Below are 13,180 nucleotides of genomic sequence, written 5' to 3'. Positions count from 1 at the left end.
CTCTGCATGCAGCAATAAGCAAGCACAATGTGAGGTACGACATATAGTGTTGATTTATTCACTATGTACTACATACATGAACTGACTGAATCTCTATGTGAAATTAATGCGCTATCGAGGTACATTTGTGAAGATCCGAACGTCCGATCATGCAAGTATCTGGCGTTATTCTGGAGCCTTTTTGTGTGACGTCAGATGTTCAGGCTAAGTGACGTAAGATGTTCAGTCCAACTTAACAAAATGTGCCCTCTATGGTTACCATACTCACTAGTATTAATTTGAGTTTTCAATAAGAGTGTATTACCAGACTACATGACCCGCTTCAAACCACACTTTGTCGGGTCCCTGCCTCCATACTTACTGCTATTGTTCTTTCATTATGTTACTAATCAGACTATCACAAATTAAGAGTTGAATTTGATTCAAGCGAATCTGTCTGATACATATTATGACTGATTAACTATTGTCTATAGTCTGTTAATTTAAAGTGTATGATTATCATTGACAGATATTGATGAATGTACGGATGCTACATTGATGGACGACTGTGTCACGAATGCTGACTGTACCAATACAGCTGGCAGTTTTTACTGTACATGTAAACCTGGCTACTCTGGAACTGGAAATGTTGCATGTCGAGGTATTCAGTATTCTTGTCTTTATTGATAATAACCCTTGCATGTAGGCATTAGCATTCGCAGCTCTGGCCTCATGTTTATGTTCAGTTTAATATAAGGTAATAATAATCAAAGGGTATCGCCTTATGCAAGGCCTCAAGGCCCTTGACATGATATAAAAATGCATACTTGTACAGTTAAAAACTATAACAAAACACAAAGGAGCAAAACTTTTTAAAAGGGTAGCTACTCAATCGAAAAACTGGCTGTTTGAAAGTAATAAGGAGTACAATGTTTGTAGGATGACTGTCTAAGATTTTACTCTGAACACAAGAAATAAATGCAATTCATTCAGAAACCATGGTGTGCATGGAGTTTAAAACTCTCTCTGTGCAACCAGAATACGCTATTTGAACTGTGGGCTTTGCATTATTGCGATTGATATTGAGCTCAGGCCTGATACTTCATGGAGGCAATGAAGGCGATTGCCTCCATGCCCCCTGGTCATTGCCTTGGTGCACTTGAGATGCTACAGTAGAAATTCACAATTAGGGTGCCCCTTTTTACCATGGATAAAATGCATTGGTGCCCTTGCCCTTTCAAAAACGAAGCATGCAGGCCTGTTAGCTACACTGAATGTTTACTAATGAGGAGGCCAGAGATTGTTCTTGTGATTGATTTTAGTTTGGTGCGCTTCATATTGCCAACACAGGCTGTTACTCCGAATGAAGCTGACATGGTTTAAAGCCATTATACATTTTCGGTACAGAAAAAAAAAATCACATATTTACAAATAATTTACAGGGTTTACAGAAGGTAATTGTGAAAGACTTCTCTTGAAATATTGTTCTATGAAATGCTTTACTTTTTGAGAAAACATTAAAACAATATCAATTCTCGATAGCGAGAATTACGGTTTTATTAATAGCACATGTCATGACACGGCGAAACGCGCGAAAACAGGAGTGGGTTTTCCCGTTATTTTCTCCCGACTCCGATGACCGATTGAGCCTAAATTTTCACAGGTTTGTTATTTTATATATAAGTTGTGACACACGAAGTGTGGGACTTGGACAATACTGATTACCGAAAGTGTATAATGGCTTTAAGGAATGAAATAATTGGCCCATTAGTGACCGGGGGTAATAATGTTGGAGCACCTTCCCCAGTGTGGTATAGAATCAACCTGACAAGAAATTCAGTTCTTTGTAATAAGGAAATGTGTGTAATTTAAATGCTAACCCAATCGTGCGGGCATCAGTTTTAATGTGTGCACACAAATTGAAGCCTATTTTAGTTTCTGCATAAAAAGTTCTCTGAAATGAGATCGTTCCTCAATCTTGCATAACACCATGAACATCTGGGCCTAGACGGCTTCAGACGGTAGCACGTCTGGAATCATTACTTAGCTCCCTATAGTTACTACATAGCTCTGGTTTAAAAGATTAACTACTTATGTGTTTGTAACTTTCCCAGTCTGCAATCAGGGTTACTATGGATTAGGATGTATTGAGGTTTGTACGTGTGTAGAACCAGTACCTGCACTAAATGATGTCATGTGTAACAACGTTGACGGTACATGCACCTGTAATCAAGAATTTCCAGGAAAAGCTTGTGATAAACGTAAGTTATTCATTATGTGATTTGTTACAATAAAATGTATCTCTAACAAATATTTGAAGCATCATTTTTTGTTAATAATTTATTAGTAATGTTTGGTTTCCCAAAGGTTAGGATATCTGGGTGAATTTTTTTTTTATTCATACTGCATTTTGTTTTTAGAGAAATGCTGCCATTTAGTGAAGATTTAATGTTTAGATAATCCTCTTTTTTTCCCATATTTTCTGTAAAAATTATTATGCAGGTCATACAAGTTGACCCCAGCATACGTGCAGTGCAATTAATACCAGTCTTATATTAATCATATTATTGTGATTACTTTGTTTGTATGGAACAGGTGATCTTACTGTTACATTGACACCGGATCCATATCCCGTCCTGGACACAAAAGGAGTAGACACTGTAACATTAGTTTGTTCCGTCAACCTCCATTCAAGGGATCTTGAGTCAGTTAACATAACTTTCCAAAATGGTACAGAGATACCGGACACAACATTTAGCAAACCCTCTGAAGGCAGATATATACGGACTCTAAATGACATCTCTCTGGCAGACAGTGGTACATATAGATGCACAGCTACAGCCAGGATTAATGAAGTACCTTCGACAAAAGACGGAGATGTCACCTTGGATGTTCTTGGTAAGTCAAACATTTTTAACTCGACAAAGTTAAACTAGGGTCCTCGGTCTCGGCAACAGTTAGTTGTCTTGGCCAAGGTTGTTGGTCAAATTCAAACAGGACCTTTCACGCGGCGTAGAAACCAATGTCCCATGTCACAGAACTTTCGTCTTTTGTGGTGTTAAAGATCAACTGATATTCGCACAGCCAGCATAAAATCACTGATGAATGTGTTGTTACCAATCATTTTCCCTCGCTGTCATAAACCGGCCCCTAAACATTTTTTGTTTTCTGGTATAACAGGGTATATTGCTCCATACCCCGGGCTTCCAGTTTCACGTGTATCGTGCAACGGACAGCATGCACACGCAAAGTTTACAATGTTAGGTTTGCACTGTCCGTATGACGAGCATGGGGCCTTGACAATCACAATACGCAGTGTGCAATATAAAAACTGGGAGTAGGTTATAGCTTTTTATACCACCCTCCAATTTGAGCTTCTGATTGGTGGATTAGCGCAAACTGGAAGATAAACAAATTTAAGTACAGTGTTGGCCTCAAATTGATTAAAACTGCACAATAATACTCAAAGTATGACAAATCTCTACCCAGAATGGCTGTCCACTGATTATGAATTATCAAAGTTTTCTTTTTAATCTTTTCTAGCACCTGGACGAATCATTTCGGTAACTGAAAAAGTCGAAGGTAAATTGATGGCAACTGTCTCAGTTGACTGCATAGTGTATGCAGATCCTGCTCCAAATATCACCTGGTATGATCCTGAATCAGTGGTGATCGTAAACGATGATATGAAATACACAGTTTCAAGCTCAACTGACTTCGACCAGGGGCGACTGACCAGTTCTTTATCTGTGATGAATCTTAGCAGAGATGACGGTGGAAATTACACGTGTGAGACTCGAAATGATTTAACAGATGAAGTGGACAAAAAGTTTGCAGAAGTTGTCGTCATAGGTAAGAGAGCTATTGATCAAATTTTATTATATGTACATGCATGAATTGAATTGATTGATTGACAATACATTAATATTGATGACCAATCTTACTAATAGGAAGTTGTGTGGTATGACCAATAAAGATGGGTATCATAGATTGGTTTTATCAAGATAATGCTAACTTAAAGGCACAATTTTTGAGAAAGCTATAATAAAAGTGAAAGTTTATGCTGAACACCCTGTCTACTTACACCATATCCGCCTCGGTGTTTTCACATGTACATGTACGATAATGAAGCTTTTGAAATACATGAAATGGATAAAACTTGTACGACTTTAAGACTGAACGAATTATAGACATGTGGTTAAGTGTATTTGTTAACATTTACAAATATTCAGAACTAAACCATAACCATAGAGCTATACATATTGACTAGAGCGCTAACACCCCGTTATAAACGCACTAAGGTTTTGAAGCCGTGTGGGCGCATCCATGTTTATGTCCAAACCAATACAAAGGCTTGATATTTTGTACAGCAAGGGCAATTGTACGGCTATTTGCATGATAGTGGGTTTGTTCTTTTCTATGTGTCATCGAACCAAAGAATGCAGCAAATGTGAACGCACGATCTGCTGTCCAGCATACAAACTGCGAGCGTCATGTGCGTAATGTTTAAAAGGCGCATATACTTTTTCTAGTACATCAATCAAGTCGAACTTACGGTTTTCGTAGCACGGACGTACGCGAATGGGTAGTCGCATACGTTAGCGCATACGCCGAATGTAAAAAAATCGTGGCAATGTGTGTTCTCTTAAAATTTAAAATCGTTCTGTAGTCACGCAACACATCAAACATGTCTGCGCCCAGGGTGGCTTCAAAACGCAGAGCAAGTTAGCGCTCTAGTCAATAAATATAGCTCTATGACCATAACTAAGAAGGAGCTACAAACATGTATAAATAATTAGTAAACTTGCGGGCACAACCATGTATATAAATCTCTTATGAGTGAGAGTTGGCTATGAAAAGCGCGGGTTTGGTCTCGACTTTTCGAACAGTGTACTCTGCTTGTCTTCAGGAGAACCTGAAGACAAGCCTGAAGACGAGCAGAGTATACTGTTCAAAACGTTGAGACCAAACCGGCTCTTTTCAGAGCCAACACTCACTCATAAGAGATTTACACTTGGTTGTACCCGCAAGTTTACTATGTATTTATAGTTCCTTCTTATTTCCCCACACCATGCAAAGCTTAAAACAATACTTAAACCATGATCTTGAGATAAAATCATTGCTTTCTTTTACTGAAATAGAACGGTATCTAGTATCTTTGATAACAGGTTTGCAGTATCACAATGAAATTATGGACCTCAAAGTCAAACATCCTGATGTTCCTTCTCATGGTAAACTAAAAAAAAAATGCAGTTCAGGAATATTTATTTTTGTTCTGTCACTCCCATTTTGTGCTTTACAGAGGTTCCAGAGGTAGGCCCCGTGGCTGCCACTCCAGTGAGCTCCGAGGCAATTGATGTGACTTGGATAGTAACATATGATGGTAATCTACCATTCACATGTAAAGTGGAGTATAGAGTAGATCAAAGTGGCATATGGATGGAATCTACACCACGTCCTTCCCAACAGTCCGAGTCGCATCAAGTAACTGGATTGGAAGCCTTCACTTTATACTCAATACAAGTTACTTGTAGGAACAGAGTTGGAAATGGTATACCTTCTATACTTGTCACCTCAGTCACAACCAAGCAAGCTGGTAAGAACACACACAGTATAATCATTTTCAAAGCAAAATTAATATTGTGATTGGGAGTTACCGCTACATTCCACAGGGTTAAACAGAAGAAGTAAACAATCTGAAGTACAATTCAATAAACATTTTCATTAACCCGTTTTTGTTTCCGTTTTGTGTATAGCCCCAAGTGCGCCTCGAAACCCAAAAGTAACCGAAGCTACTTCTGAGAGCCTTACTGTAGCATGGGAAGAACCTGAAATGAAGAGAGGAACTATAGCATCGTATCGTGTAACAGTTGAAGGCTCATCACAAACCTACAATAGTAAGTCATGACTCCTTGCTGGACTTGTGTTCCGATCACGATCAGGGCCTGATTTCAAAGAGCTGCTTAAGCACAAACAAAATATGCTTACTGAATTAAAGTTACCAGCCAAAATACCATTTCACGTGTACCAATTGTGACTGGTATCCTGCTTTTTTTCCTAAGCAGAAAACTGTTTAGCAATATTTGTTGCTTAAAGGCACTGGACACTACTGGTAACTACTCAAAATAATTGTTAGCATAAAAACTTCAGCAATTGAGAGCTGTTGATAGTATAAAACATTGTGAGAAACTGCTCCCTCGGATGTAACATAGTTTTTGAGAAAGAAATCATTTCTCACTAAAATATTGTAATTGAATTCAGCTGAGGTCTTCTCAAATTCAAGGCATCTGAAAGCACACAACTTGTGCGACAAGGCTGTTTTTTTCTCCCACTATTCTCTCGCAACTTCGATGACCAATTGATCCCAAATGTTCACAGGTTTGTTATTTTATGCATGTTTGGATACACCAAGTGAGAATACTGGTCTTTGACAATTACCAATAGTGTCCAGTACATTTAAAGTAGCTCTATGAAAATATACCTTGGTTTGTAGAGAAATAATCAGGCGGTTAATTATGTCAAGTTTCTTGAATACTCTGTGTGAGCTCGCAGTGTGCTTAGTAAATGTTTTTTTCCCTTCAAACTGAATCTGTAGCTTCAGGTCCTGGTAATCCAGCGCCTCTCTCCCTGCTGGTGACTGGACTGAATCCCTTCACAAATTACACCCTTTTTGTAACTGCATTCAACGAGGAAGATTTAGTTCCGCTGATGGGAGAAGATTCTATGACAATTACCGGGGAAACGGCTGAATCCAGTAAGTATTAACTCAGGAAAATCAAGGATATAAAACTAAAAGGGTGAAACAGAAGAGAAAAAACATGACACTTGTATGTAACTACGTAACTCACATTTGTTTACAACTCCTAATGTACATACCAAGCGACATGCTAATAGTGCAATCCCTTACATGACCAAACTCCTTAATGAAAATTTGGTGTAATTAATTTTGTTTTGTTTTTGTTTGTTTTCGTTTTTGCAGTAATATTTTTCTGCTCATCTCGCCTAGTTGAATTCCTGCGTACTTTTTATGCGCCGTTGTTTTAATGTCAAACCTAATTTTGATATGTCTGTAATTTTAATGTTTTATATGTAAATTTTGTAAATTCAATGTAATTTTGCCTATGGCAACTAATTTAAATGTTTTTAATAAACCATGAATAATAATAATAATAATAATAAATGTAGGGGTGTGAGAATAGTAGAACCATATCTGAATTAAATTAAAGTTTTGGAGAATAAATGAAGCCACAACCTGGCGTTTGTGGCCTGATGACGGAAGAAGATAGTCTCCGAAAAAATAACTCAGGAAAGGCATACATGTAGATGAAGGAACACCAGGAATCGTCAAAGTACCAGGTTGGGAGAATCGTTTTTTAGAGTTTTTACAATGCCGATTATTGTCGTCTGGCATTCATGTTTACAACAAGCTGATTGCTTTATTTTATTTTTTTCAAGCACCAACATCTCCACTCAATGTTGAATTGAACAACACGGGCAAGACGTGTGTCGTCACTTGGGATCGACCTCAAAGGGAGAATGGCATCATCTTGACATACAAGGTAAGGTATTATTGTCTGCTATAGATTATTGTCATCAAAAAACAAGTATTTATCAGCTTGACAACAGAAAATCTTGTCTTGGAATTGGTTTTGGTAGAATCGCAAACTATAGAACTGAGAATCAAATTTTTTATTTTTCTTGTATGTATATTCTGCGAATCTCAAACTTTATGATCTTTCATTTTGGTTGCTCTATCCGCTAAGTATGGACATCTTGCCCTGTCTAGTCTCACTGGACTGCAATTTTAGATGGACACTTACTATAGCATTATTATATGATGGTCGCCTGCACAAGGACATCTTCAACGGGAACTGACTGATGCCCCATGCTCTTTAAGCTGCCCTTTAAGGATGTCCTTTAAGGCAACCTAAAGCGCCACACCAGGCTGCTTCCACCAACCCGGTTGCCACCTGGCAGGCCTTAAAATAACCCACTGCACCCACATCAATAGGAGACTTTCCAACGCTAGGTGGCAGCAGACATACCGGGTAAATTTCCATTGTTTACGTAGTTCTGAACATGCGCATAATTCTGAGAACAATGGATTTACCCGGTAAGTCTGCTGCCCTCTATCGTCCCAGAAAGTCTCCCATTGCCGTGGTGCCCTGTGCTTTTGCTCTGGTGCCTTTTTGACAAAGTTCCGATACAATTTTTTTTTTTTTTCCCCTCACTCAATTCATAGAAGTGCCCTTTACCAGGGGAAACTTGCTGGGCCCTGTCAAGAACGAAATTCAATGCCTGACTTGGGAAACTGTTGCACTGGATTGCTCAGTTTAGTCCCAGTCTCACATTGTCGATTGCGACACACGCCAAACTTATCGTCAGTTTTGGTTATTTTTCTAGATATGGTTGGTTCGTGGTTTATTTGAAAACACTCGGCAAATTTCCACCAAATTGCATTTTGAATTTAAAATAATCAAAAACACACAAAATAGGATGAGATGGTGATAATGTCTCTCTAAATAATTGTATTCATGTTTTACTTTTTTCTTGACAGATTTCTCGACTTGCGCACTTCTATGATGGTCTGGATCCAGACTTGAGTAAGACTGATACAGTTGAAGTTTTAGGAGATCAACGGTCTTACTCTGTTGAAAAAATCGATCTTCAGGCGTACGCTCGGTACAGGTTTGCAATCACCGCTTCAACAACCGTTGGAAGGGGACCCCTAAGTGAAACGACCGTCGCCACATGTGATTCTCCACCTTCAGGTAAATCAAATAGGAAAACATTACCAAAGGTTATTGTCTAGTTTTACTCTTCATTTTGTACAACAAGTTGTGTTTTAGAAAGAAGGGTTTATGTATTGCTGCTGAATTTGCCACAGCACCTTGTAAACCCTTCAGGGATGAGAGTTGTCAGTCTTTTATCTGAATTCAGACTTTTTATGTCGGCCTAGTGAAGAAAATCAGGCTGTATATTTTCCACCTTTTGTCTACTCCCCTCACGCTGTGGACACTGTCCCCAAAAGCTTCTTATGGACACGTTCTGAACAAAAATTAAAAGTTCACAGATTTACAAATAGTTAAAAGTTCACAGATTTACAAATAACTTACAGGGTTTACAGAAGGTAATGGTGAAAGACTTCCCTTGAAATATTATTCCATGAAATGCTTTACTTTTTTAGGAAACATTAAAACAATTATCAATTCTCGATATCGTGAATAACAGATTTATTCACATGTCATTACACGGCGAAACGTGCGGAAGTAAGGGTGGGTTTTCCCGTTATTTTCTCCTTACTCCGATGACCGATTGAGCCTAAATTTTCACAGGTTTGGTATTTTATATATACATGTAAGTTGTGATACATGAAGTGTGGGCCTTTGGACAATACTGTTTGCCGATGTTGTGCGATTGCTTTAAATCTATAATAACTCCTTGGTTTATTAAAAGATGGAAATGGCATCATTCCATCAAACCTTGGAATTTGTGTCCCAATTTCAGATTTTTTTCATGAGGAATGACTCTCACCCCTGATCTTATAAGGGGCTTCATAAGTTGGTCTCAAAATCAAAGATCTCAAATATTTTAAGGGAAGCTATTTACCATCTTTATCTTCAAACTGAGTAAGTTTAAAGTAAATCTGTGGACATTATGTTTTGCTTTATGTACCCAACTCCTTTACAGGCAGTGGACACTATTGGTAATTACTCAAATTAATTATCAGCATAAAACCTCACTTGGTTACGAGTAATGGGGAGAGGTTGAAAGTATAAAACATTGTGAGAAACGGCTCCCTCTGAAGTGACGTAGTTTTCGAGAAAGAAGAGAATTTCCACTTATTTGATTTCGAGAACTCAAGTTTAGAATTTGAGGTCTCGAAATCACGCATCTGAAAGCACACAACTTGGGACAAGGGTGTTTTTTTGCTTTCATAGTTATCTCGCAACTCAGATGACCAATTTAGCTCAAATGTTCACAGGTTTGTTATTTTATGCATATTTTGAGACACACCATGTGAGAACACTGGTCTTTGACATTTACCGATAGTGTCCAGTGTCTTTAAAGTAAGTTCTTAAAACACTCCTCTTCCACAGCTCCTCCCGATCCTCCGACGCCTAGGAGTGTTATGCTCGAAGAAACAATTACTGACGAAACTTTTGTGATGGCCTTGGAGAATGCGTCTTCAATTTATGGTCCAATAAGGTAAACAATGAGGTGTCTTAAAATCCATCTGTATTATTTGCACGGTTTTGTTAGACGTGGGGCTCCGCTCCAGATTCTGAAAATCTATCTTGTGAATGTTTGATAATGGTGTTATTTGAATACATGAAAAAGATCATACATGTGCGACTTTGGCACTGAAAATAAGGTTAACAGTAGTCCTGGGAAAAAATGAATAAATAAAAGAAGTTGTTTCTTTTTTTTCCTTTTTTTTTTCTCTTTTTTTATGCAAGTGGCCAGACACACAAGGCCTGATGGCCACTTCAAGGTGTGGGCTACAATTATTTTTTTTCAGAGGCTGTTGCAACTATTCCTAGGGCTGGAACAGGGTTACCCCTTTTACAGTTCATACGGATGTAGGCTTGGGTATCATCAGTTCAAAGCCTGGTCAGCAGAGCAGGAAGCACTACCTTCCCAATTTAAGATCTTACTATGTTGTATCTTATCTTTTGTGTTGCGTTTCAGCTGCTATGACATTATAGTTATTCGAATTGAAAAGGATGCTACGTTCAATCACTCCGGTGCAGACCCCGATAAGCTGTATCCTCCAGATAGCATAATGACATATGAGGACTCCATTGAAAAGGCGGGCCCTTACCTCGCAGTGGTGAAAAACGGGTAAGGCTCACAATATACTAGATGTTCAGTTTTCATCAAGGATATGGATTTTTATTTTATTTTTTTAATATTTTTTTTGTGGCCTTTTGCTGACTGTCGTCTAATTTCTGTTGTTTGATTTTATCTATTGTTCTCGTAATTTTCGTTGTAATTTCCATTTTTAAACTATTGTTAATACCCTTGCACTGTATACTCGGTACTTTCCCAAGTCCTTTGGAAAACAAGTCACAGGCATGTTACTCGAGTGGGGTTTGCACCCAGGACCCTTGCAATTTTAGAGCAGTGTCTTACAAACTAGGCCACCAAGATCTCCTGGTAGCTAGAAGCAGTTCGCTTCCTATGTTTTTGCAGTGGATACCGCAACGATATAATAGATGTTATACACAATGTCGTTTCCAAAGAAATATCATTCCCCATTGACAAGGTTGGTGTCTACAAAGACATTTTTGCAAATACCCGTTGCACAAGCGCTAACTGTTTAATAAGGTTCATCTGGTCTAGCTAGCGATCTTGTCGCTAGCTAGACCAGCATGCACCTTATTTCATACCTAACGCGGCATGTGCAAGTGTCCACAAAATTATTATTTTTTTCTTCTTGTTTTAAGGTTTTGAGAAGGCTTATTTCTTTGACTTCATTTATTTTACACAAAAACAGAAGAAACAAATTCTAGTATAAACTTCTTCTTTTTTCTAAACTTGAGTAAATTTTTTTTGAACCGTCAGCCCTTGATAGACTCAATTGGGTTTTGAGCCCACCACTAAAAAGTGGTCTACAATCCCGGCCAAAATGCTTGGGCCACCCTTTCCTGAAACAACAGTTCCCTGTGCACTTCCCATTCACACTCACATTAAAAACATTTGCCCGCCCCCCGCTCAATGTTGCCTGAATTCGGAAGACAGTCGGCAAATGGAACCAACATTGAAAGGGGGCAGGGGGGCCCAACGAGATTTGGCCGGGATTGTAGCTACAACACTGTTATTATACCAGTTGAGGTGGTCTGAAAATGAAATCTACATAAACACAGCTGTCCCTAAATTGAAAACATTTGCCATCTATTTGGTGTTTAGGAAAGAACTCCCTCCGACTGTAGAGATAGGTGGAACAAGGGGGTCATTCTGTGGTGATAGTAGTGGTGACAGCTCATCAAAGAGGAAGAAAAGGGCTACGCCAAGTCTACATAGGGGGGATAATGGACCACTTCAACCAGAAACAAGATATTCAGCTTTTTTGCGAGCTTTTGTCAGGCTGGATAACGGATCGGTAAAGATGTTCACCTATTTCTCACATTGCTACACATTCAGTTTAAAGGATTTGGGTACCTTTTCAAAATGTCCACAGATTTACATTAAACTTACAGGGTTTGAAGATAATGATAGTGGAAAGCTTCCCTTCAAATCTTACTTCCCGAGGTGCTCCCCTTCAAATCTTACTTCCCGAGGTGCTGTAGTTTTTGAGAAATGAGTAAAACAATGTCATGAAAATAGGTTTGTAAATGATTAAAATAATTTTCGTCTCATGAGACGAAAATTATTTTCATGAGATTGTTTTACTCATTTCTCAAAAACTACAGCACCTCAGCACGTAGTATTTTCAGGGAAGCTTTCTACTATCATTATATTCAAACTGTGTAAGTTTAATGTTAATCTGTGGACATTGTGTTTTTTGTCCTACAAAAGTTACATACATTGTGTAGACCCTTTAAAGACACTAGGACACCTTTGGTAAAATGTCAAAGACTCGGTCTATCTTAAAATATTCTTAAAATAACAATCCAGTGAAAATTTGAAATCAGTTGGTCTTCGAAGTTATGCAAGAGTAATGAAAGAAAAAACACCCTTGTCGCACAAGCTGTGTGCTTTCAGATGCTTGAACTCGAGACCTCAGCTGAAATCTGGAATTCAATTCAAATATTTTAGTGAGAAATTACTTCTTTCTCAAAAACTATGTTACTTCAGAGGGAGCCATTTCTCACAATGTTTTAAAATAGCTCGCCATTGCTTGTTACCAAGTAAGTTTTTATGCTAACAATTGTTTTGAGTCATTACCAATAGTGTCTAGTGCCTTTAATTTCTTTTTAATTGGTAAATCTGACAAATATTTTTGTAGATGTGATTTTTTGCATCGGGATAAATAATATAGTTCGTTATAACCCTTACACCGATGTGTAATAAGGATTGTGTATTCGGTACTTGCTTGAGTTCTGTGATCAAACCACATGCAAATCACTGGGGCGGGATTCGAACCCAAGACCTTTGCATTGCCGGAGCAGAAGTCCCTGTGAATTGTGACCAAAGTTTAAATAAAAAACATTCAACAGGATTCCTGCTGCCTCAATCCTTCAAAATCAACCAATAA

At 38.3% G+C, this 13,180-nt stretch overlaps 1 protein-coding gene across 1 annotated transcript in view; it reads left to right on the top strand.

Annotated features, from left to right (window-relative positions):
• LOC117297697 overlaps nt 1–13,180 on the top strand; it is a 26,387-nt gene extending 13,207 nt beyond the window's left edge. The window contains exons 9-21 of the mRNA XM_033780843.1: nt 509–640; nt 2,094–2,240; nt 2,575–2,877; nt 3,523–3,831; nt 5,282–5,575; nt 5,736–5,876; nt 6,575–6,733; nt 7,435–7,538; nt 8,537–8,750; nt 10,080–10,188; nt 10,672–10,824; nt 11,893–12,140; nt 13,143–13,180. Coding sequence (XP_033636734.1) covers nt 509–640; nt 2,094–2,240; nt 2,575–2,877; nt 3,523–3,831; nt 5,282–5,575; nt 5,736–5,876; nt 6,575–6,733; nt 7,435–7,538; nt 8,537–8,750; nt 10,080–10,188; nt 10,672–10,824; nt 11,893–12,140; nt 13,143–13,180 — 2,351 coding nt within the window. The remainder of the gene's footprint in view (nt 1–508; nt 641–2,093; nt 2,241–2,574; nt 2,878–3,522; nt 3,832–5,281; nt 5,576–5,735; nt 5,877–6,574; nt 6,734–7,434; nt 7,539–8,536; nt 8,751–10,079; nt 10,189–10,671; nt 10,825–11,892; nt 12,141–13,142) is intronic.

Source organism: Asterias rubens, chromosome 12 (assembly GCF_902459465.1).
Source record: "Asterias rubens chromosome 12, eAstRub1.3, whole genome shotgun sequence".
NCBI classification, from domain to species: Eukaryota; Metazoa; Echinodermata; class Asteroidea; order Forcipulatida; family Asteriidae; genus Asterias; species Asterias rubens.
Note: the sequence above shows the minus strand (reverse complement) of the source record. Positions and strands in the feature narration are given on the sequence as shown.